Genomic DNA, 26474 nt, shown 5'->3' on the forward strand with positions numbered 1-26474 from the left:
TGTACAGTGTTTTCTCTGGTTTGTATCTGTGGAAAGCTGAGTCTTTGGGAGGTCAGAGAATGTGGCAGGGACCCACAATTAATAAGGGCAGAGCTGGGATTTGAATCCAAGCTGCAATTCAAATTCCTGAATTTAGAAATCCTTTCAAAGGTGCTACCCTCAATAGTTATTTTTTTTCTGTTTTTTTTTTAATCCTCTTAATGGAATTTTTACCATAAAACCAATAGCCTTATTCTTCCAAATAGGTAATTTTAAAAGACTTTAGAATTTGCGTGAGTTCTCCCGGGTGGAGGAGGAAATCAGGAAGAACACTGCTTTGTCCTTATAACATCCCTGGAGGATGGCGGGTATGGGGGAGATTTACCTTCCTTTTAAAAATCTTTCCATTTCTTTACCCTAATTTACTCATTTATTCAGTAAATATTTATTAAGCCCTTGATATATGCTAAGTATTCTGCTATCCATTAACTGTAAGTAAACAAACCCATCTTAGCTTCAAACTCACCAAGATTCAGAATAATAAAAATAATAATAGGAGGAATGCAGAGGAGAGAGGGAGGGGGAGGAGACACAGGAAGGGGATGGAGAGGAGAAGGCTCCAGGATGGCAGGCACTCTTGCTCCTCCAGGCGCTGCCCAGACCTGTCAGCCAGGGCTGAACCCCCACAGCATAAGGAAACCCGAGTGGGTACCAATACTCAAAGCTACGTCTGTGACAACAGGACACTGCTGGAAATAGGTTCAGTGCTGCAATTACAACTCTGAACTCTGATGGCTCTGGCTGGAGGGGACCATCATTATCATCCTGAGCTGCTGCTGTGTTTACCACCACCGCTGAGCCAAGCACCCAAGCACCCAGGCACCACCTTTGGGCCCAGCAGTGGCCTGAAGTCAACCTGATTGCCTACCGGGAAGCCCATAATTACTCAGTGCTGCCATTTTCTTTCATGCCTTCCAGCTATAGCAGCTGCCGCCTGTACAGTGTGGCCTTGTAGGTAGCAGTCCCCAGGGGCCAGTCCCACCAAGGGCTTCCAGGGGGCCCAGCACAAGCAGCAAGAGACCTCCAAGCATCATCGCTGACCCTGAGCCCTTTAACACCAACATGTCAGTCAACCTAGCAGCCACCAAAGCCCTTGGAATGGAGCCCAGTGGCTGTGTGGCTGGCCTGGGGGATCTGGCTGTGGGGCCTCACTGGACAAGGATTCTGAATGTAAGGAGAAGCTGCTGAAAGATTGCAGCTGCAAGTAGGGCAGTGCCCATCCCAACAGCAAGGAGAAGACACTCTACAGACATTGCCACATTATGGGTGACTTGGGCATTGACGTGTGACTTGGGCATTGAGGGGCCACCGCAGCGATGACCTCCAAGAGTTCAACACACTTATTGATGATGCTCTGGATGGTACGCTGGACTTCTGTGACAGCTGCCATGTGTGGCCCCCTGGTGATGAGGAGGAAGGGCTCTGCGAGTCCTATGAGGAGCAGGCCCGAGGTCCTGCACACCTCACTTGCTGTGGCTGCTCTTGTGCCTCCCCAGATGGTGATGGTGAACACCACCAATGAGCAGGACTCCTCAGACCCCTGAGCAGCAGCTCCCCCAGCTAGAACAGGCCCTGCCTGTACCTGAGAACTTGGAAAAGCAACAGGATAGGGAAGAAGTGAGAAAGAAGCATTAAGTGATTTTCAAAGAAAGTGGTACAGTTACTTGGTCCTTGTTTTTTTCTTTTTTTCCTCCTACACTCCTGCATTTTCCTACATCTCCAGGTACAGTTTGGCATGTGTATGCCTCTCCTGCCCACAGAAGCACTGTTGTGGAGTGCTGAGAAGTTGGTTCTGTGACTAACTCCTCCTACCCCACCCTTATCCCCTTTTTCACCTTTCCAAGTTATACCTCACAACCGGCGTGGGTTGGAGAGATGTGTATTTTAGAAGCCCCCAAAGAAGGGGCTGAGACTGTGCTTTGAGATGACTCTTGGTGATAGAGTGGATTTTTGCTCTGGTGTTCATGTAGGAGAACTTTGCTGTGTCTCAGTCAGGGAGAGTCAGCAGGGCTTAGCCCTGGATGGGGAAGGAAGCCCGCAGAGACCCAGAGGTTGTTACCCGTCACTGCCAGGGTCTGCACAGCTGCACCTGGGCTAATCAATGGGAGGACGAGCTGACAGGCAGCTGTGCGGTAGACGGGTAGGGGCTTGTTGTGTTTCCAAATTCTGGGTGACGAGATCGAGGCATCACTGAGCATCCTTGAGGGGCCCTGCCCAGCAGGTTCTGGCTGGCCGCAGACTGATTCAGGTGCATGAGATTGTACTGCCTTCTCTCTGGTTTTTCTTTAAAAAAATACAATAAAAAAGTAAGTTGAAAACAAGAACTTTGCCAGTAGGCAGGCGAGAATTCTGTTTAGAAAAGGCAAGTCTGAGGCTCTTTCCCAAGATGGCTCTCAAAGACCCTGGCTATGATGGAGCCAGGAGGAGGAGCTTTGTGCACTGGCTCAGGTGGGGGCTGTCCCTGGAACTTCTGTGGGTGCACAGGAAGCACTAAGCTGTGGCAGTGGGTAGAGGTGTAGCTTTCTGCATCTGTGCCCTTTGGTCTGTACCCCGGGGTGACCAGGACCCCGGCAGCCCAAGCACACAGTCTGTGGGCCTTCATGTCTTGCTGTTCTATATGAGCAAATGAGGAGGCCGTGGGCCCCAAGGAAGGGCAGCCCCATCACCTGGCTCACACCCAGTATTTTCTCTTGATTCTGAATAAGTTTTCCTTCTTTCTTTAAAAAAACCCACTTGGAAAAAATGCCTTGGCTGTCTGTGGTTTTCATGCCCTGTCCCTCCCCCCACCCTCATGAGTAGGGAACTATGGTAGCAGCCTATGGAAAAAGTCTAAGTGGCCCAGGGACGGGGTAAAAGCAGCCGGCCAGAGGGTCCTTATTACTGTATAGTTTGGCTTCAGATAACTAGTTGAGCTTTGATAGGAATAATCTGATTGGAGAAAGCAAACAGCTGAAACTAAGATTTCCTGCCCAGCCTTCTTCCTATGAAGAGTTTGGTTCTTTACCCACTCTTAAATGATGACATTCAGACTAGGCATTGACATTGTAGTAAGAGAAGAAAAAAATATATGTGTATGAAAAATAAACAAATCCAAGGCTGTGAGGTGGAGTGTCTGCATTTGGGGTCAAAATCCATGTTGAACAAAGTGAAGTCCATATGCAACGACTTTTTGGAAAACCTGTGTGTGTCTGTTCATTGTGTGAGAAGCCCCAGCCCCGCTTTCCTTTCCTGTGAATGTACTTTGAATGGCAGCCATCTGCTCATTAACCACACATTTGGAGCAAATATGGCTCTGCCAAGGTAATTTATTTCATGCACTTACTGTTTACTGAACAAATGTCTGACTCTACTTGAGTGTATTTGCCAGAGATACTGTCCTCAAAGTAGAGGTTTTGATCTGCCCATCACTGCAGTTTGCATATGGCTCTGTGGACACTTGGAGGCCTGTGTACCATTCCCTGTAAGTGGAAATGTGCTCTGAACCTGTCTGCCTCCCTGGCCACTCTTGGCCCTTGGTATCAGTCCCCTCGAGTGTCCACAGCCACTCAGAACAGAAAGTGAAGGTGGAGCTTCAGACAGAAGCTTTACTGGATCTTTAAGGACAAATTTGGATTAGCTGTAGCCCAGACATCAGCCCTGCTCAGAATTGCCAGGAGGGTTGGGCAGACACCACAGGGCTCACCTCCCCTTGCCAAGGTCCAGTGCACGCAGGGGAGCTGGTACGTAGTGAGAGTGAGTGGGAGTGCATCAGCAGCCCTCAGATGCCTTCCTTCCACATTGAAAAAAAGCCCAAACAACTCACTGGAGTGCCTCCAATGAGATCAAGTTTAACAAAACTAATCCCCCTTCAGTTAATTGATCAAGTGGATGAATTCAGGTCCTCTCAAGTTTCCTTCCCTGAAGCATCCTATCCTAAAGGCAGGAGAAGAGGATAGTGGAACCCAGAAGCGGGGCTTGATTCCCACAGCCACAGTGTGGCCCCTGCTCCAGGAGGCTACCCTGAGGGCAGAGACAGATGGAAATGGGGCGTTGAAGGACTGGTTAGGAGACCATGGAGGTTTGATCGAGCCTGGTTTTCTAGGTGTGTTGAGAAGAAAGAGGTTGGTGGAGGATCTGTGCTTCAGCCAATGATTTGCAAATGCTAACACATTCCTATGTGAGGCATGTCACCATTTGTCAGTTATTGTGAATATGTGGATTTTAAGCAATAGGATTTCGTGGATCAGACTTTTCTGGGCTGTTGCAGTGATGCATTTCCTGTGCTGTGATTCTTCTGAAGACAGCGTGGCTCTAACCACTGTGAGAAGCCCAAATAAAAACTATCTCAAAAATGCAAAAAAAAATGAGAAAACAGAATATCAAATAAGGAAACATCATATGTAAAAGTGCAACTGGGCTTTTCGCTGTTAGAATTACCTATCCTGTACCTGTAAAAGTGAGTGGGCTTTGACTGACTCTTGGAGAATGAGACTTACCAATTCCTGAGAATTTTTAAAAACAATTTAATTATTTGAAAATTATAGTTGACAAGAAGTACTGTATTGGTTCCTGGTGTACATATAGTGATCTGACATTTATATCTTGCGCCTTATGAAGTAATCACTACAAAAAGTCTGATAACCATCTGTCACCATATATAGTGATTACAATATTATTGGCTGACTACACTCCCTCTGCTGTACTTCACATTCCCATGGCTACCTTGTACTTGACAGTAGGACTTCTTAATCCCTTCACCTTTTTTTGTTGCCCCCTGTATCCCCTCCTCTTTGTTTGTTTGTTTGTTTGTTTGTTTGTTTGTTTGTTTTGAAGATTGAAACCCTAGAATCAGAGAGTCAGTGTCTTTCCCAGGTTGCCACGGTGACCTCCCTGTAGTCTTCTTATAATGACTCTATTCTGATGTTTCCCCCTTATATTTCCATTACTTTTAGTCCCAGAATTTCTGCAGTTAGTTTTGGTATTGAGCAGCAGAGTATTTACTAGGAACTCATTTTCAAGAAACACAAACAACACTTGTGCTTGCTAAGGCAGATGACTCAGAATCCAGTAGTAGATGTGACAGGAAGGTTAATGCATACCTACTGTGGAAAAGCTGTGTAAAAAGATAAGGTTCATTTGAGGCTCATCCTTTATATTGTTTGGGTGGAGACCATTGTGCTAGCCATTAAAATTCTTATTTGTCTTCTACAGGTAAAGTACAAAGGAGAGATTAAGCAGGCCACCGCAATTTCGGATCCACCAGAGCTGAAGAGAGTTAAAGAGAATCAGAGGAATATCAGCAATGTGTGATCTTAGCAACTTCCTTCTAATGACAGCAAACATAGTGTTGACGTGTCAATGAGTGGATAATGTTTACAAGTGTTCATGACCTGGAGTTGATACTGATTGCTGCTCTCAACTGACTGTCAATTTATTGGAAAAGTTTCCGGGTCTCGTGTCTTATGAGTGTAGCCAGGCATTCTCCCCACAGAGTTCCCAGGACATGCCAGGATGATTTCTGTCTGTGGGTTATTGTGCGACTCTCTTATCTAGTCTTCCTGTGCGTGGCTGCTGTGGTTCCTCAGAAGGACTCAGGGTAGCTCCTGGCGTCATGGCCCTGCAAATCAGCTTTCCCACTCCCTTTCCTTCCTGCGCCTGTTCTTTCCCAGCCCACTCCCAGCTATTAGCTTTATTTTTGGACGATGTCTGGGGAGAAATTGTAAAGTGTGCATAGCTAAATAGATGACATGAAACAGGCCCATGTTAGGGGCACTTGCAGGGGCTGTCAGTTTTGACTCAGACACTCATCCCAGCCTGCTCTCATTCCCTTCTGTTTATGCAGTCCGTGGATGTGGTTCACTGAGAGAATCCTTTTCTGAAATCATTAACATATAGATAAGGTTCTTTCGAGGAGGAAATTTGGGAATCTATTAGGTTCAAAGGAACTTCATATTCTTTAAACGTTTCAAGTTATTTGACCAGATTATAAAGCAAAGGCAGCTTATTGTTTGTACTTTTTCTAACAACTATATTTTGGAGAAGTAGATGCTCATCTTTTCCTATGATATTTAGAGTCACACTTGACGTGACTCCATTACTCTCAAAAAGGAACATGGTCATTGAAAAGGAGGAACACAATAGTGGGAAGCAGGCTGGCCTTTTTATGCGTGACATGCCACTTACTTAAAGAAACCACTCAAAGAGTTCTGCCACAGTTAATTACTAAGAAGCCATGACAGCGTAGTACTATTCTGTATGGGTAGGGACACCTGTAAGTATATCAGTGAAAATATGTATCATGTTCCTTTGTGATGACATGCTTATTACAGCTTTCCTGAAAATATACCCATGTATTGAGTACCTTCACAGGGATTCACTGCTATGAAATACAGTAGATTGATTTAAGATGCAAGTATTTCAAATATGACTAGGACTCTGACAGCATCCTCTTTTTTCATGACTTTCTTGGCTAGTTCTTTAAACACTATGAGATGTTTATTTAGTTGAATTGATTTACAGTACACTATTTTTTTTTGTTCTGTGAAATGACAGGTTTATTATAAAGGTCAGCTGGGAAGAGCTACGGCTCTAAGTGTAACTCCTGAAATGGAAAGAGTAAAGAAGAATCAAGAGAATATTAGTTCGGCAAGTGGTTTTCTTCATTTTGCACAATCACAAAGAATGTGTCATTTACTATTTACATGCAGCCCTATTTTTTTCTTGTGAAAGCAAAATATATTTTTAAGAAACATTTGGGATATATGCAATAAGTACATGTGATATTTTAGATGATTTCCACAAGCTGCCAATGTTTAAAATGACATTTTCTGGCAACCCTCTATTGATATTCCCAGATGTGGCCAACAGTTACATTTAATGTTTAGTTTTAAACTATGTTGTGTTCATTTAAACAATGATTCATGTATTTTAGCCAGTGTCTTTGAAAGTGGTAAAGTCTTTCATGTATAAGTGAAGTAATTATCATTTTACAGATGTATTCCATCGAATATGGATTGTTAAATGCTCTCTGCAAAACAAAATGAGAAATGAGTCATTACTCCAAAGTAAAGACTTACAGGGAAAATTTTTTATATACATTTAATATAGAAATTACTTATTCATGAAGGTCCCATGGTGCCTATCTCTATAGTGTTCTCTCTCTTACTGGGTGCCAGGGTTTCGGTACTGCATCATACACTATGCCCTCAGGTCTGCAACAATAATCATGCATAATCAGCTTCACAAACATCAGTATTCCGGGGGTCAGCTGTCAAGAAGAGCTCTTGGCCTGGGGATCAGCATTTAGGTTTTAGCATTTATACCTTTCCAATGGCATTTCTGTCAAGAGATGCTGACTGAATTCAACATAAATTACCTTTAGGTTGTGACTGCTTAGAAGGAAACTAGATTTGTTTCTCACTGTTTCTTATCCCCTATGGAGGGAGAAATAAAATGACATGGAGGGAAGTTGGTGTGTGTTCTTCAACAGTGTCATGGTGAAAATGGGAAAATATAGAAACAGGGAAGTAAATTTAGGTTTTATTTAGTTTGGGGTTTTCCCTGTTCAGTTTAAGTGTGGTAACCACTTTTACTGACTGCACTGTTGGTGAATTTTGTTCATTTACACATTTGCTTTCAGTTGATAGAACGATTAGGCCATTTTTGCTATAGTTTTTAAAGGAGACCTTTGAGAATAAAACTTTAGATTGTTATTCTATAATAAAATGTAATACACTGAACAAGTAGTTTGGGGGAATAATTTAGAATATGTTGTACGTATTTTACTTACTTGGAAAACTTGAAAAAGTTATGAAGTTTTTAAGATTGTAATTGTGTTATTAAGTATGTTCTACTATTTACTTTACAGGTAAAATATACCCAGGACCATAAACAGATGAAAGGCAGACCAAGTCTGATTTTAGACACACCTGGTCTGCGGCATGTCAAAGAAGCACAAAATCATATTTCAATGGTAGGGTGTAACCAGATCCTCCTTCTCACAGTTAGAATATACTGTGGAATGGCATCACCGAGTGTGCTGACAGTGACAGCTCACCATTAATTTGGACAACTAGCAAAGCATGGGAGTATGGATGGGCTGGTCCTTTTGGGGAGACATTTTAATCACACTGAAATGTAATGGAAATATTGTCTAATAAAATAATTTTTCTCAGTGATTTTTTTGGTGTGTTTTCATTTCTAACATGATGACTAAAATGCATTTTATGAAAGATATTTGGCTGGACTTATTTCCAATTAATTTTAAGACAGAATTTGGTGTGTTTGCATGTTGCATGGAAGATTAAAAATATGTCTGCCATTTAAAACAGTTTCATAAGATATAATTTATATACCATAAAATTTACCTACTTAAAGTATAAAATTCAGTGATTTGTATAATTTACAGAGTTAAACAACCATTACCCTAATCCAATTTTAGAACCTAAAAAGTGTATGCTTTGAAGTATATATACAATTTTGTAATCATATAATGTGTATATCATTATTTATAACTCTCTTAATCTAATTTTAAATAGTTTTCTCAAATAAGTATGTGGAGATGGCTTATAGTTTTATTGCATCTTAAAGGTTAAGAAATAGGAAATTAATTTGTACCTGAGTTAGTACATTTTAGAGAGGAACTAGGATCATATATCTTTTAAAGATTCTTACTGATATAAGGTATATATATGTAATTTAAAAGAGCTGCTAACCATAATAATGCAAAACTGTGTGACTATATCACCACTTGATTCCTAATGCTAGGAAGCTGAAGTTTCAGACATTAATTTTGGAATGGAAAAGATATACAGGGTCCTACACAAATAACTCCCCTTTTTATTACAAAATCATAAACATGTAATTCTGTAACATAACAGTATCACACTGAAGCACACCATATAACACATTAGGTGAAATGTTCAAATTAAAACTATAAATTGTTCCACCCATATTATTACCCTACCAACCACACTAGGCAGGTGCTACTTCTGCTGGACCCTGTATGTGTGCAGAAAATGATCCAAATGCAGTGGATGCAGTGACGGCTGTCATTATGTCCAAATGTTGTGAGCTATGCAATAATCAGGAAATTTCAGTTGAGTTAATACTTTTTTTCCTTTTTTTCAGGTAAAATACCATGAAGATTTTGAAAAGACAAAGGGGAGGGGCTTTACTCCTGTCGTGGATGACCCGGTGACAGAGCGAGTGAGGAAGAATACCCAGGTCATCAGCGATGCCGCTTACAAAGGCGTCCATCCTCACATTGTGGAGATGGACAGAAGACCTGGAATCATAGTGGGTAAGCTGATGGTCCTTCTTGGCAGGTCTGCTTGGTCCCAAAGACTGTGCTTGCCTGAGCTTTAGAATTAGCCTCTTTCTTCATCAGACTCCGCCTCCAGTGTTTGATGGAGTGCCCAGCTTGAGAGGGACTAGAGTGTTATTGTTGCACCTGTTGAATGGGGTTCATGGCATGCACCAGGTAAAGTTTCAGTCCTTTCTGTAACTAGACGTCTGCCTTTAATAACTTTCTGGTCTTACAAATGTTTCTATTTGTTAAGCAAAGAAGCAGCTCAAATATTAGACATGGGTGATAACAAAGGTTGAATAATTATTTTGTTTTTACTTTATGTATTTGATCAATATATTGTACTACAGACATCATCTGCACAGGTGACAGAAATAATGGAAATAATCCCATTTAGGTCCTTTTACTACAAATAGACATCTCAGGCAGATTCTGATGGCATGCCATAACATGAATAATTTATATTTTTTAAATATTACCTCTGAATGGGGATACTTGGGAAGTGTCTGAAAGCCCCATAAATCAGAAAGCAAAGGACTTCTTTTCTGGTTGTCCCTTCTAGTCAGTCAGGGGAAGTCTTAGGAACAGTGTTTGAAGGTGGCTGAGACGGCAAGGATCCTATGAAGTCTAAGGATAAGACAGCAAAGCTATTAATTTTTCAGCATGTACCAACAACCCATACTTCCAACAGACTATTGTCTTCTTCAGAGCAGTTAGTCTCTAAATTATTGTAGCTAGTCCAATTATATTGCTCAAATAATATTTTTGGTAGTCATGTAACAGTGCCTGTCAGTAAACTCAGTGTTAGGTTAACTTAACCTTGAAACGTAAAAACGTTTTGGACCTCATGAAAGGCCATTCAGTGATGACATGAGTCAGGGAAGTGTATGTTTGACAGTTTCATGTGTTAGCACTAATTGTGCAAATAATTGACATCTTTAACTAGGTTTTTATTTTCCTGTTGTTGGTATAGCACTATACAGATCATTTTAGGGCCTGATAACCATTAGGTAGAGAGACTGATAAACCTGGAAGTTATTAGATTTAGATTTTGCCTCCAACTAAAACAGGAGAATAAATTGGCTTGCACAGTCTGCTTGTTGACCACAGCAGCAAACTAATCTGTGGTCCATGGACAGCAGGAAGCTTTTCCTTGTTCATCTTCCTGTCCCTCATTGGTCCTTGCTTGGTGCCTTGCTTTATTGCATTTTTCAGATAAGTGTGTCTACGTGGATTAGCTCACACTCACTGGCTCAGAATGAAAACTGGCTGCTACTTGCTTACATTTTAAAAATGTATTTCTGTTATAGGGAGAGAATTTTTTTGTTTTGTTTTCTCAGGAAAAATCTCTCAGTCACATCCCAAGAATTACTCAGATGTCCTTCATCAGGAGTTTTCACCAAATATTGTACCTGTTGCAGTGTGTGGAGAGCACAAGTGACCAGGGTCAGGGGTGGGGGCGGCTGCACTGAGCACGCTAGTGTGCTCGTGTGCTGGGGGATGACTCGTGTGGAAGAGCAATGAAGAATAAACAGGGCAGCTTAAATGTGACCAGAAAATTTTCTTAACAAATCCTGGTGAACACAAAATTTCTTTGTTCTCTTTGATGTCTGCATTGCAGTTGGTTTGCTTATTACATGTTTGCTCTTTACATATGTCACTTTCAAGACTTGCTCGTGACTCTCTTTGGTGCTGACTTTTTAAATTCATTCTTGATTTGTTGATTTTTTCCTTTTGGTAAAAGACCTCAAAGTTTGGCGCACAGATCCTGGCTCTATCTTCGACATTGACCCTCTAGAAGACAACATTCAGTCTAGGAGTCTACATATGCTCTCTGGTACTGCTTGCACTTCGAGTTCCTCCCTATTGTGTGGTTTTGTCCTGAAGGTGCAGATGCTCTGTGCTGCAGAGGTTCATTGTGCTGACTGTGTGACGTAAATTTTAAAGTTGAGGGTTTGAAAAACCAGAAAAGTGCTAGCATGAAAACGAAACTTGAAAAGGACTTTTTAGTATAGTGAAACTAGTTTGTACTAGATTCATTTAAAAGGGCATTTAGAACTTAGCTATATTTGCTTTCAAATGCAGTTATTTCAGTTATTTGGACCGCACTAAACTGCCAAGTCATAAAAAACATTTGTTTCATGAGAAATGCTGTTACAACTTTTCAAAGGTAGAATTAAAGAATTATATATAAATGCATTGGGAAGTTATCTGTATAGCATCACAAATGTCTTAAAATAAACTTTCAAGTCTCCCTAAAATTACTTCTGAGTTTTCATATAATGTGAAATTTATAGTTTTCCTGGAAGTTTGACTTTTAACTTAGACTGCATATTTATAATTAAAAGCAAAAACTGAATGGTTTGGATATCTGGGTATAATGATAGCTGATTTGATATTTCCGACTTTCATACTGTGTTTAGCAAACAAAAGCTTTGACAATTGTGCAGTTATTTTAAACATTAAAGATAGATACATCATTTAGTTCTTGTCCTGCCCTCTGATTTTGACTTTAGATTTTATTGTTGACATTAATAAAATGGAAAGCCCAAAGCAAAATGGGGATTCTAATTTTTAATAGTCAATTTTATCCACACAATCAACCAAATAGTCATTTAAGCTTCTAAAAATAAAGAAAAGGCAACAAATATTGCATGTTGGTGACACTTGAAAGCAATTATTTGTAACTAGTCATTATGTTTGATAGAAATTTATTAGTTTGCTAATGTTTTCTTAATTCTTCTCAATTTTCTATCCCTCATATCTATTTTAAAATCTAGATTAAAATGAGCATAATAATCATTAAGTCATTTATATAGCTGATACAATCTATGCTGATTTTGGGGAATAGGTGGTTAGAATTTATAGTATGGAGCTTTTGAGTTATTTAGTAAGGGATTGTTTCTCCTTCTTGTTAAACTTTTAATAATATTTTGTTTCCTATGTTTTTCAATGCACTTGATCACAAGTGTGAATACTTTCCCTCCAATATAGAAAAGGCAAGTCACTATAGGAGACAGCGGTCTCGGTCTCACTCGAGCAGTACCTTCGGTACCGTTTTGGGAGATGACAAGTCAGAAATGTCCGAGGTTTACCCTAGCTTTTCCTGCTGCAGTGAGGTAACGAGGCTGTCTGATGAAGGAGGTACCAAACATTAATCATTCTTAAAGAAAACTAATTCATTTTGAAAAAATGTGTCACAAGTGTGTTTTAACACATTCTTTACACATAACCATTTAGCCTGGGTGTATTTGAAAGTTTTTCATTTTGAGTCCTTTTTTTAAACTACTAATTTGCATTTCTGCATGTTTGTTTTGTATCTTTAATGGCAAAAGGGTTTTGGGATCTGTTTTTGAGTTTGTTTTATAAGAGTTGGATATAAAGGATATATATGGCCAGAATGGAAATTTTTGTTCTGCAAAGTTTGTATCTGATTTCCATTAAGAAAAACCATTCTTATAGTTATTACATTTGAGTGGCTGAGCAGTTGCTATGAAATGTGTGTGTTTGAATATTTATATACATTTGCAGTCAGAGTTAGACCTTGCCAAAAAAAGCTGAGTATGATACTTGGGATATGAAGCTTTTGTTTTTAAATGGAAAGTACTGTTGATTATTACAAATGTTCTCTATATTTTATATACCCACCCTTTTCCTCTACTTTCTTCTGTTTTCTGCATCCAAGCTGGTGGATTAGATCAAAAGTTTTAGTTGAAATTGTTTTGGATGTAAACTAATACCGATAAAGTGGTTATCAGAGATTTATTTGGTTTTTGTTTTTATTTCCAAAAACAGAGCAGTTGCTTTCTACTCTCAACAAATTTCCATTATGCGAGACAGTGTTGTTCACCATGGTCACCATGTTACACCCTAGACCGTCAGCCCTTCCTTGCTGTGTGGCCAAAAGTTTGTACCTTTGCTCTGTGTTTGTCCACTTCCCCTCACCCAGCTCAGCAACCACTTTTCTGCTCTTACTATTAGTCTGACCTTTTAGATTCCTCCTTGGTAGAAAGCTTTTAAAGATATCCTTTCTCTGTAATTCTGATACAGTATAAAATAGTTTCACTTTACTGTAGGGAAGGTAGGCATGAGGGACCTTCCCTTTCTGTGTCTAATTCTCTAACAATTGGTTCAGTAACTTCTTGATTTGTTTCTATTTTGTAGGAGCTTGGGGCTGCTGTGGTTATGGAGGAACAGAATAATGTTGATGCTTGGTGGGATAAATAAAACCCAAAGCCAATATGAGAACACATTTCCATCAACCTTATTTAACTTTATTTCAGTTCAGCATGCTGGAGTTGATGTCTCTCCCATATACAATGTACCATAGAGTCTGTGCTTCAGCAGTGACCCTTTTACTTTTGTCTGTGTGCACTAACACAGCATCCACTCATTTATTCATCAGGGTTTATTGGGTGCTTTTTGCACACCATCCAAGAGCTTGGATCTGGCAATGCATACAGCACAGAGTGAAAGAGACATGCATATGCTCTGAAGGGCTTAGAGCCTGGTGGGATCCCTGACTTTAAGCAGAAACTTACCCAAGTACTGTATAATTATGAAGAGAGTAAGTGGTATGAGAGGAGGGCATAGGGGTGACAAGGTGTACTAATGGGAATTCCATCTGGTCCTGATGGCAGGGCAGCCTTCCCCAAGGAAGGAGATTTGAACTGAGATATGAGTGCTGAATGGAAGTTAAGTAGGCCAAGGGGGCTTTGGGAGAAAAATGTTTCTTATAGACAGAACAGAGCATTGAAATGGTGTGTCATTCAAATGGAGGCATCAAGAAGGCAGAGTTTGGAAGAGAAGCCTGTACTGGAGATGAGTGTGGAAGTCATCAGCCGTGTCGATGATAAGGTCTTGGGTGAATCGATGTAGAGGAGAATTCAGAAATCCCTTCTGCACATGTCTCAGCTCCCTCTGAACCAGCAGATTCAAGTCCAGGTTCACTTGTCCCTGATTCCATTCTCCCTTCTAAGGTTGTGTTATAAAACCCCACTGTTGTTGGTTCATTTTCTCTTTCTTTTCTCAAGCTACCGCTCCTTTTTCCTAATTATGTCTAGCAAGGGGACCTTATACTATGCCAAACTGAATGAGAAAATGTCTCCCTGGAAGGATGGTATACATAAATATTTTTGCATTTATACTACAATCTGAGTAAGAGTAGCATACAATTAAGAAGAATTAATTACATCTTTTCAAATGGAGGAATTTTGGACTTCATGGAAGGTGACAGAGGGGAGGTTTTGTGCAGGAAGAGGGAGGTCCCAAAAACTCAAACAAGGTTTCTTCAGCCCTGTAAGAAAAGCTGACCCTCTGGAGGCATTTATAAGTTTGCCACTCTTCTCGTCATGAGGGCAAGATGCTCTGTCTTCAGCGACAGTCCCTATTTTAGAAATCGAGGTATGAGTTATGAAGCAAAAAAAGGTGTATCAATAAGTTTTATTATAAACATAAGTGATGGTATCACCACAGAATAACTGTTAATTTGAAAAGATTTTAAGATATATGGCAATATGCTCCTAATTTACATTTATTTTAATTGAAGCAAAACACATTCTACCAATTGGCACCTTATGCCAATATTCAAATTATTGGTGACATATCAAACCCAATGTGCCCCAGACCATCTCCCCACTCCTCACCTTTCTCCACCTTCACCCACACAACTCGGCTACTTTTTTAGGCTCAGTGGCAGCTGAAAGTTTCCTTTAAAGTCATTCAACACTCTTGTTTTCCATGCACATTCTACATCCTACCAATTCACCAATCTTGTCAAGTCCACCAAGAAAATATATCCAGAACCTGACTGCTGGTGCCCGGCTCTGCCTCACTGTGCTGGGTCAGCTGCTGCCCTCCCCCTGGATGGTCACTGTCGCCCTCTGATGGGTTTCCCTGCTTCTACTCTTGCCACCCATTCTGCCCATCCTTTGCCTCAGTCTTTCTCTATCTGGCAGCCAGAAGGATCTTTTTATTTTATCTATTTAATGAATTTTTATTAAAATATAGTTAATATACTATATATAGTAGTTTTAGGTGTATAATGGTTATACATTAACATCACTATGATGTCATCATAATGATTCAACATCACTGTATCTAACAAGGCGATTATCACACTGAGCCTGATAACCAGCTGCTATCATGCAGGGTTATTTTGATACCATTGACTGCATTCCCCTTGTGCACTTTACATCCTTGTGACTTATTTATTTTGTAACTAGAAATTTGTACCTCTTACACCATACTCAAAAATTAACTCAAAATGGATTAAGGGCTTAAATGTAAGACTAGAGATTATGAAGCTCCTAGAAGAAAATAGGCAGTAAACTCTTTGACATTGGTCTTAGCAATATCTTTCTTGATATGTCTCCCCAGGCAAGGGCAACAAGAGCAAAAATAAAAAACAGGACTATATCAAAATAAAAAGGTTTTGTACACTGAAGGAAACCATCAACAAACAAAAAGTCACTGCACTAAATAGGGGAAGATATTTGTAAATGACACATTCAATAAGGGGGTTAATATATGAAATAGAAGAAGAACTCATACAACTCAACATCTAAAAACAAACAATCCATTAAAAAATGAGCAGAGGACCTGAACAGACATTTTCCATGGAAAATACATAGATGGCTAATAGGCATATGCAAAGATGCTCCAAACATTACTAACCATCAGGGAAAGGCAAATCAAAACCACAATGAGGTATCATCTCACACCTGTCAGATTAGCTGTTATGAAAAAGACAATAAAGAATAAGTGCTGGCAAGGATATAGAGAAAAGGGAACCCTTGTGCACTGTTGGTGGGAATGCAGACTGGTGCAGCCACTGTGGATAACAGTACAGAGGTTCCTCAAGAAATTAAAAAAGGATCTTTTTGAAACATAATCATGTCACTCTTCAGCTTACATTTCATTCTGAATATAACTTAAATCCTCACCATCACCAATAAAGTCTTATCCAATATGGGCCCCAACTGCCACCCCAAATTCATTTCCTGCCACTCTGTATACTCGTTCACTCACCCCATCTTGGTCTCCCCGCTGTATTCAAACCTCCCAGGAAAGCTCCCACCCTGGGCTTTTGCTATTACTGTTCCTCTGCCTGGAATATTACTGTCCACCCCAGATACTGGCTTGCTTCACCCCATTTCTTCACACTGTTGCTCAGATGTCGCTTTATCAGAGAGACCCTCTCTAACTGCCAGAGACACAATAACACCCCTTTCTGTCCTGTCTGTCCCTTTACCTTGCTTTTTTCTTTCATTAGCACTTGACACCACCTACCTCTTTCTTGCTGGAAGGAAGCTCCATAGGAGCAGGGATGTTAGCTGATTTGTTTACTAATCTATTTCCAGCTCTTAGGATAAGCACTCAGCAAATATTTCGTGAATGAATGAATGAAATGGCCAAATTATTTCCTGATCATTTTTAAAATTGAGATATAACTGACATATAACATTGTATTAGTTTTAGGTATAAATTAATACTTTAAATACTAAAACTACATACATAAGTGTAAGTATGATTTTTTTCTGAATAAAATTCTATTGTGTAAGGCTTTCAAGAAAATTCATTTTTGTTTTGATATGTTTCAATAACATTAAAGTATTGCTGAAAAACCTAAAGTAGAAACATTCCCAGTTTTTTTTTTGTCCCCCCCCCCCACCGTGGGGAAGGGAAAGAGCAGTATCTATGGCTTGTCAGTCGCTTTGAAATCTAGGGTCTCCTTTGAAATGTGTACTATGCTGGGCCCTGGTGAGGAGGTGCTGATTGACTCTGTAGAAGAACGCAATGTTTATGGTCATGACAGCTGTTTGATGAAAACCTTTAGTGTCTATAGTACTAACAGTCAATCATATGCATTTGTTTAAATACTATTCTAGACACTTCAAAGAATTTTAGAAAAGTATATGTTAATGGTAAGATGAAGAAAACATTTGTGGTATTTAGAAATGCCACTTTTTCATCCAGATTTTCTTGGTTTCTTTAAACTTAGATTAGGATTCTTTATGCTAAAATGTGTTATGCCCCAGAGGGACCTCCTTTAATAATTGGGCTGTCTCCCTGCTGTTGGGTGGTGTACGTGGCGTGCTCACTGCGGGACAGGGGATACCACGCTGTGCAGGGGGACAAGACATTGAACTTCACCCTTGCTCTCTCACTGCTTGATCTGTGTTCACGGGAGGTCATCTAACCTTATTAGGCTAAGATTCCACATCTGTACTGGGAAGGATGTAGGACAAGAAGTTTTCTAAGGAATTTTATACTTCCTAGCCTAAGTGCCATACGTTTAAATGAACTTTTATTTTCTTTCTGTACCTTCTATGTATGAAAATGCACTTATGTCCTGAGGGCAGTCTGTTTTACTTTGTGGATTAAATGGCTGAGCAGTTACGAGAGTCATATTTGTAGGGTCCTCCCTCTGAGTTAGAGAAAATCCTGATTGTTGGCACAGAAGGTTAAACGATCAACCCATTTTCTTGAGGCAAAAGCCCGATGTTTTCATCACTCCCATTTGGTTTTCATGAGCATTAACATAGAAGCCTTCTCCTTTACATTTTAATCATTGTTTTAGTTATGTGTTTCTCAAGATATTTGCCCATCTTGCTTTGATTGCTGAATATTTCCATTTTCTTATGTGATTATTTTGGGCTTTCTTTATGTTTCAATCTACTTTCCAAGATATTAAGTTACCAAAGGGTTTTCATTTTGCATCTTTACTGGATTACTTTGATGCAATAAGGGAGGTTTTTACTTAAACTTCATTGAATTTTGGGTTGATTCTTGAATAGTATTGGAAATCATCTTTATTGCCTTTTGGTATTAGATTAGGTTAACTTATTTTCATTTGCCACAGTTCCTTATGTGGTAATAATCCCGACGGCTTTTGCTTATTTCACCGCAAGGTTTTCTTTGATCCTCATGGTTGTCCTCGGTTCCCTTGCCTGCAACACGTATTTGCCTTCTGGTACCACTTTGTCTTTCTCTGGTTCTCCTTCATGTACAGTGCTCTGTGTTGCTGGCTTTTTTATGTTTGCAGCCTCCTCCCTTGTTTACCTTTTTTCATTTTGAAATTATGTTCAGTTTTGCTTCAGGTATTTTGTGTATTTCTGTCTTCCTCTGGAGCATACAAGTATTATAATAGCGAAGGAAAAACAGGTACACTTTTCAAATAGATGTTTTCAGTGTTTCAGCCTTGTGAATTTTTCCATTTTGCTGTGAAAGAGTCTTCTTGGGATGACCTAGTTCTGCCTTAACTGATGGAAAACAAATTTTGGATCCTGTGACAGCCCTCGCTGGGTTGTGTTTACAGCACTTCATACCATGGAACGTGTTCTTAAAAGAGGTCAGGTTGCAAGAGAGGCTTTAGTACGTTCTGGAGCTCTCGGGATATTGTCAGCAGGCATATCAAGAGGGCAGTGCACCGATTAAGGAGCCAATTTTCCTACTGTTTTATAGGCACCTATAACTCCATTTGTTCATTCACCAGGCATTTATCTAGTATCTCCTATGTGTGTGAGATGTTGGGAACCACAAAAATAAAAAACAGTTAATTGTCTTCAAAGAACTCATGTTCTGGTAAGTGAACTACATACATGATGCCATGGTGTTGAGGAGTGCATTATTATGGGGTAATGCCTAGACTTAGAATTAGACAGGCAGAGAAGTGGGAAAGGAACATCTGGTGCAGAAAAGGAGCACATGAGGGAACACAGCACATTGGAAACTTGGTGCGTTTCACACATCTGGAGCCCGGGGGCTGTGTGTGTCCAGGAGATGGGCTGAAGAAGATGAGGACCAGAACCAGAGTATGCCCGTGCTGAGCCAAGTCTCTTCAGAGAGAGTTCAAATGGACACAATTTCAGGGAACTTTCCTTGGGCTTTATCCTGTAGGAGGTTGGGAGGCTATTTAGAGGACCTGTTACCTAGACTGGTAGGTGGTTGAATCTCTGCCTTTGGAGTTTGTCTTGGAATCCAGGCTGTACTCAGTGATTTAAATCCTACCAAGAGCATCAACACCTTGGACTTCTAAAGGGCTAATGGTGTAGAGACATGATAGTGGACTTTTATTTCAAACTTTGCAGCCTCTTTTATTGTTGACATTTGTCATTTATGTAGAAAGTCAGAAATACTAACACTGAAGCATCTCTGTTGACTCCCAGACTCCAGACAAAAGTTTCAACTGCTGGATGTTTAATAGGCATCTCAAATTTTATGTCTGGACCTAAAATCTTATTTCCTATCTTAGCAACAAACAAACATCTGTTCTTGGTGTTTTGTTTATTTGTTTGTTTTTTGTTCACCATCTCAGTTGATGACACAATCACTCATCCTAATACTCAGGATTAAACTGTGGAATCATTCTGATCATCTTTCTCCCTCTAACATTTCACATCTACTCCATCTGTAAGCCTGTTGGCTCTATCTTCAAAATACATCTGTCCCCAATCCTGCCACATCTCACCACATCCACTGCACCCTGAGTAAATCACCATCCTCTCTGCTCAACATTGCAGAAACAGGCTCCTGGTCTTTGTCATTCCACTCTTGCCTGTTTCGGTCTGGTCTCCACCCAGCTGCCCAATGGTTTTAAAAACCTGCACCTGATCTGATTCTATTTTTGCTCAAAATATTCTAATGGATTCCAATCACACTTAGACTAAAAACCATGGTGTACAGTCTGCAAGATTTTCTATAGTCTGGCCCTTGATCATATCTCTGATTTCATTTCCCACCAGCCTCCTTGCTCTAGCCACACAGATGTTCTGGCCGGCCCAGCATGCCAGGCGTTCCCTCATCCTGAGCCTTTGCAACCACTGGTCCCTTTGCCTGGAACACTGTCCTGGGTGTTTTTGTCACTTGCTCACTTCCTTCAGGTCTGTGATTTTGATTTTTTTTTTTGTTTATTCTGTTAGAGTTGTCCCAATCCCCCCCCCTTTGCCCTCCTCCATCCAGCTTACCCCTCATTCCCACAGTCCATCCCCACACCATTGTCCATGTCCATGGGTCATTTATACATGTTCTTTGACTACCCCCTTTCCCACCCTTCCCCCCACTCCCTTTCTTTTGGCAGCTGTCAGTCTGTTCTCTATTTCCATGTCTCTGTTTCTGTTTTGCTCATTCATTTATTTTGTTCATTAGCTTCCTGTTATAAGTGAGATCATATGGTATTTGTCCTTCACTGACTGGCTTATTTCACTTAGCACAATAGTCTCCAGTTCCATCCATGCTGTTGCAAAGAGTAGGAATTCCTTCTTCTTTATTTCTGCTACATAGTACTTCACTGTGTAAATATACTGCAGTTTTTGATCCACTCATCTACTGATGGGCACTTAGGCTGTTTCCAACATTTGGCTGTTATAAATAGTGAGGCTATGAACATAGAGGTGCACAGGTTCTTTTGAATTGGTGATTCAGGATTCTCAGGGTATATTCCCAGCAGTGGAATAACTGGGTCATAAGGCAGTTCCATTTTTAGTTCTTTGAGGAAATTCCATACTGTTTTCCACAGTGGCAGTACCAGTCTGCATTCCCACCAACAGTGCGTGAGGGTTCCCTTTTCTCTACATCCTTGCCAGCACTTGTTGTTTGTTGATTTATGAATGATATCCATTCTGATAGGTGTGAGGTGATGTCTTATTGTGATTTTAATTTGCATCTCTCTGATGGCTAGTGATGTTGAGCATTTTTTCATATGTTTATGGGCCATCTATATGTCTTCTTTGGAGAAATGTCTATTCACATCCTTTGCCCATTTTTTAATTGGATTTATTGTCTTCCCGGTGTGGAGTCATATGAGTTTAATATATTTTGGAGATCAGACCCTTGTCCAATGTATCATTGGCAAATATGTTCTCCCATACAGTGGGTTCCCTTTTCATTTTGATGATGGTGTCTTTAGCTGTCCAGAGCTTTGTAATTTGATGTAGTCCCATTTGTTTATTTTTCCTTTATTTTCCTTGCTCTAAGAGATGTATCAGCAAAAATATTGCTACATGGGATATCTGAAACTTTACTGCCTATGTTTTCCTTTAGTACTTTTATGGTATCATGACTTAAATATTTAAGTCTTTTGTCCATTTTGAGTTATTCTGGTGTATGGTGTAAGTTGATGGTCTAGTGCCTTTTTTTTGCATGTACCAGTCCAGTTCTCCCTAAAGCATTTATTGAGGAGGCAATTTTTACTCCATTATATGCTCGTGCTGCCTTTGATTAAATGTCAAGTAATCTGAAATGGTTTCCTTGATCACTCTACATTGAAAGCCCTAAACCCACATACACTGATAACTTTCTATCCCCTTACCCTGACTTATTTTTAATAACTTTTTAAAGGCATATTGAGGCATAATTGATATACAAAAGTCACACATATTTAATGCATGTGTTTTGATGAGCTTGGACATATGCATACACCATGATACCATTATCATAATCAAGGTACTAAACATATCCACCATTTGCAGATTTCCTGTGTTGAGGTGTGTGTGAGGGAGGGGGGTGTTGTAGTAAAAACACTAACTGTGAGAATTATCCTCAACATACTTTACGTTGTACAATACAACCTTGTTATCTATAGGTACTATGTTGTACAGCAGCTATCTAGAGCTTGTTCATCTTGTATAACTGAGACTTTATACCCATCAAGCAACAATTCCCCATTCCCCACCTCACCCCAGCTCCTGGCAGCCATCATTCCACTTTCTGCTCTATGAATTTGAGTATTTTAGATACCTTATAATAAGTGGAATCACGCAGTATTTGTCCTTTTGTGACTAGCTTGTATCACTTAGCATAATGTCCTCAAGATTCATCCATGTTGTTGAAATGTAGGATTTCCTTCTTTCTAAGGCTGAATAATGTTTCAGTGTATATATATATATATATATATATATATATATATATATATATATATAGAAACATTATTCACACACACACACACACACACACTATATTTTCTGTGCTCATTCATCTGTTGATGGTTATTTGGGTTGTATTCATTTTTAGCTAGTGTGAATAGTGCCCCAATAAACAAGGGGCTATATTCCCTTGATATCAGGAAAATGTAGATCAAAACCACAATGAGATATCACCTCATATCTGTTATGATGACTATTGTTAAAAAAAACACCAAAGAGAAGTTTTGGTGAGCATGTGGAGAAATTTGAACTCTTACACACTGTTGATGGGGATGTAAGAGGTATGGCAACTATGGAAAACTGTGTGGAGGTTCCTCAAAAAATTAAAGATAGAATTACAATAGGATCCAGCAATCCTACTTCTGGGTATATATTCATAACTGTTTTTCCTACCTGATATTTCATTATGTTTTAAGTAGTTTTATTTGTATAGTGTCTGTGTCTGCCCCTGAATATAAACTCTTTTGGAACAGAATCTCACTGCCTGCTTTTATTCTCTAGTCCATAATTACCACCTGGAATAGAACCTGTATTACAGTAGATGCTCAAAAAACATTGTTGAGTATATAAACATATTCAAATTAAATTTGATCTGAAATATAACCGACTTTGCTACATGTACTAAATGATGAAAACATGGCATTAAACTTTATTAATGTCTGTTTAAAGCTAATTTGATGAGGAGTAACAGTGCAATAATAATTCTTATTAGAACTTTTAAAAAGTAGTAATGTAATATGTATCACTGGGACATAACATTATAACCAATGTTTATTACAAAGTCTGAGTCCAGTAATGACCTTCTATATCAAGAAATCAGTAAATCGTTCCCACATTAACAATTCTGTTTTCATACAAATGCTTCTCATCTTAGTTTTTGTGTATTTTAGTTATGACATCTTTCCTCAGTAGAGACTCAGTAAAGTAGAAGTGTACATCCAAATTCTGAAATTCATACCTGTTATATCTTTTTTTAAATAAAGCTGTTTTTATTTTTATTTAAATCTTTGTTTTATTGTTATTCAAGTACAGTTGTCTCCATTTGGTTTCTGTCTCAGTGTGTTCAAGTTTATTGTTAGAACCTCTGTGGAGACAGAATGAGTGTGTCATGTAGCTTCTCTTCCAGTACCTAGCACAGGACTGGGGAGGGCTCATGAGTAAATGCTAAATGAGACAAAAATGCAAGAACAAATAATCATTTTTCTAGGTTCAGCAAACACCACTAGGATGTGCTTTGAGTTCCTAAGGACAACAGTTGTCATTAAAAGTTAAATTTGCCTTAAAATTGAGAACAGAAATATTTAACTCAGGCATTATTAATAATGCACTGAACTAGCAGTGTTTCACAATTTCTTTTAATATGAATAAAATCCATAAAGTCACTATCTTTTGTCTAGTATTCTCATTAATTTTTTTCTGTTAATTCTCTTTTCCCATTGAGGATTTATATTTTATGATTTATAGGTAACATTCTGCCCAAGTTCAGTGTTATTGGTTTTTAATCATGAGCATAGTTTTAAAATCAGAACTGTCTACTAGAAAATACACTCCTCCATTTGAACTTTTGGTCTTCATTTAAAATAAACTTGACAGTATTTCTATTTTAGCCACTACTTCAGTTTTCTGATTATGGATGGCCAACCCTCAAACCTCCCCCAAAAATCTACTTCCTTCCTAACCTGACTTCTAAAAGGAAAATATATTCAACAGAAAATCTCAGATGTGTTATTTGTCCACTGTGTTTGAGTATCATTTCTGATATGAATTTGAGAAGTTTGCTAGTGTCTGTCAAAAAAGTAATATTTTAGTGTCTTCATTTAAGTTTAGGAAAATTTAGAGTTGCTGGCTGAAATACTAAATCTCTGTGGTAAAACTAATCTCAATGAAAATTAATGATTCCTTTATAATATAAAATATAATTATCATATTATTACATGATTATTTTTAGCCATCTAACCTTTAAAAAAAGCACACGTTTTTTAGAGTACACTAAAAGGTATACTTTTTTAGAAATTGTTACAAATTTCAAAAAGTTTCAAATCAAATTTTAGAAATGTTCAGTTAGTTCTTCTGCTACCCCAAGAAAAAGGTTTTGGATTCTGAGTGCATTGAAGTACTTAGAGAAACTCATGTTCTGAGCATCAATAGACTTGGAATGAAAGAAACATGCTAAGTTTCCTTTTCTGAGTGTGAAATTGTGGAAAGGATTAAACACTAATGAACAACACCTGTTCCAAGATGCACATGTGTTTTTCATTGATTTTCAAAAATTAAATCAAAGGGTTCCATATGTGTAGAAGGACAAACATCTGATACTTAAAGTAGCAAACAATAAAACATTAAAAGTATATTTCCTGTGAAGCTGAGCTGATTGGGGAAAAGGGGAGATTTGATCATCAGGAAGATATAAATGTGGCTAAAGCATATGCACCATGTGGGAAAATGCTGGAAGAGCTTTGCAAATTGTAAAGTGGCATACATGGAAAGGACAGAATAGGCATTCTTGATTTTCATATTGTTGAACATTCACAATGAAATTGGACATACTAGGGTTTTTTTATGGATCAAAGTTGATGTCCAAGTTGGAGAATAGAGTAAGTGTACATACATATTTATGTGTCTGTCCTATGTAAAACAGTAAAGTCATAACATTTTTTCTGTAACATGAATTTCTCTGCTGTCCCCCAAATTCCTGTTTCATCCAGGTGCCCCACATCCTTCTGCCCCAAACCCCAGGCTGGTAGGTTGTGGGTACTGGATCCTGACTTTACTTTAAATTTCTATGGGCTGATGGTGCTGGCTGATGTATTAAGTTTCTGCATTTTGTTCGTTCATCATCCGCTGTTGCCCAGGCTTGTGGTCATGCTGCTTCTCTTGTTGTCAGATTCACTGCTCCTCATTGCCCAATCTTCCCCCCAAAATATTGTGGATCTCCCTGGGCCACACTTTTTAGACATTCTGGTTCTTGATCATTATCTTTCATCATATTCCTGACCCATGTGTACAGACATTGTTGTTTACGAGCCTTTCAAGATCTAGGATCTTACCTGTGTCCTGTGTAAATGTCCTTCTAATTTGTGCTTCTGATCACAATTACCTGTTGCTCACCTCCCTACCTCTATATGACTGTGTCTCTTTATACCTGCCTACTTCTCCAGCCCCAGCCATTTATCTTGAACTTGGAGCTTGGACTCTGTGAAACCCACATAGTCCTTTACATTCATTTCCCCACATTTTTCTACCTTCAAATCATGTCAGGGACACATTGAGTCAGTCTCTTTTTTCTTTTGAGTCCATTTCATATATGCTTATTGGTTGGAAAAAAATTCCTTCTCATTCAGAAATGTAATTGAGATATATACTGAGATATATCTACATGTAATATTTAGTGTGGCTTGTCACTAAGGATGTCTAATGTAAAACTGTATTTGGGAACTCCATGTAGATTGATGATATTCCCTAAGATTTGAGTTGATTAACACAAGAAAAAAGACAGTCCAGTTTTCAGTTGGATGTATTTATTCAATGAGTATGTACAGAATACCCTCTGCATTTGGCATTATGCACATTTCTTTCATTGTACTTGAATGAAGAATCTTTCTGTGTAAGATTGATTTATACAATATTTGCAGCTTTATTCACCAAGGAAAATTGGTATTTGCTATGAGCTGACTATTTAGTCATGACATAATTTGTGTTCAAAAGCTAGACTTAGTGATACGGCTTACCTAAATGGAAACAGCATTCCTTCCTGCCTGCTGTTCTTAAGTTCTTTATTGCTTTCATCTTCTCAGAGAATTGCCCCAAATTACATATGCACTATCCATACTGTACTTTCCTTCACTCTCTTTTTTGTTTTGCTTTGAGGGATAGTGTGCAGGTGTGTGTATAGACACAGATATATACCATACGGATATTGTGCCATAAGAATGTTATGAAAGACTGTGAAATTTGGGGCAGGAACTATTTCTTTTTCCCTTAGTGACAATCCTGCTTATGTTTGTGGTTTCGTTTATAGTTACAGGTTGGGGGGTTTATCCTGGCTGAAGTAGCTAAAAATTAGAAATGAACTGGAGAAAAAAAATATGCAAGTTAAAATTTAGATGTAAGATGTAAATTGGCTAGATTGTTCTGAGGCAAAATAACAGGAATTCTTATATCTCTAGTTGTATTCAGATCATGTTATGTTTAACTCGGTTCTGTCAGAGAACATTCACAAATGAGTT

The 26474-nt window shown here is 39.0% G+C and overlaps 1 protein-coding gene and 1 pseudogene across 6 annotated transcripts in view; both read left to right on the top strand.

Moving 5' to 3' along the window:
• The window catches only part of NEBL (nebulette), a 339975-nt gene that overhangs the window by 298194 nt on the left and 15307 nt on the right, over nucleotides 1–26474 (top strand). For 3 of the 6 annotated variants that reach the window (XM_045857677.1, XM_045857674.1, XM_045857676.1), the window contains 6 exons: nucleotides 5230–5322; nucleotides 6571–6663; nucleotides 7886–7990; nucleotides 9148–9319; nucleotides 11070–11162; nucleotides 12320–12469. In XM_045857677.1, coding sequence (XP_045713633.1) covers nucleotides 5230–5322; nucleotides 6571–6663; nucleotides 7886–7990; nucleotides 9148–9319; nucleotides 11070–11162; nucleotides 12320–12469 — 706 coding nt within the window. Of the gene's footprint in view, nucleotides 1–5229; nucleotides 5323–6570; nucleotides 6664–7885; nucleotides 7991–9147; nucleotides 9320–11069; nucleotides 11163–12294; nucleotides 12470–26474 lie in introns of those variants that run through there. The other 3 variants (XM_045857679.1, XM_045857678.1, XM_045857680.1) reach the window with 3 other exon arrangements.
• On the top strand, nucleotides 604–1625 carry LOC123831038 (annotated as a pseudogene).

The sequence above is a fragment of the Phyllostomus hastatus genome, unplaced genomic scaffold (genome assembly GCF_019186645.2).
Source record: "Phyllostomus hastatus isolate PE091 unplaced genomic scaffold, TTU_PhHast_1.1 phas_scaffold_1674, whole genome shotgun sequence".
NCBI lineage: Eukaryota > Metazoa > Chordata > Mammalia > Chiroptera > Phyllostomidae > Phyllostomus > Phyllostomus hastatus.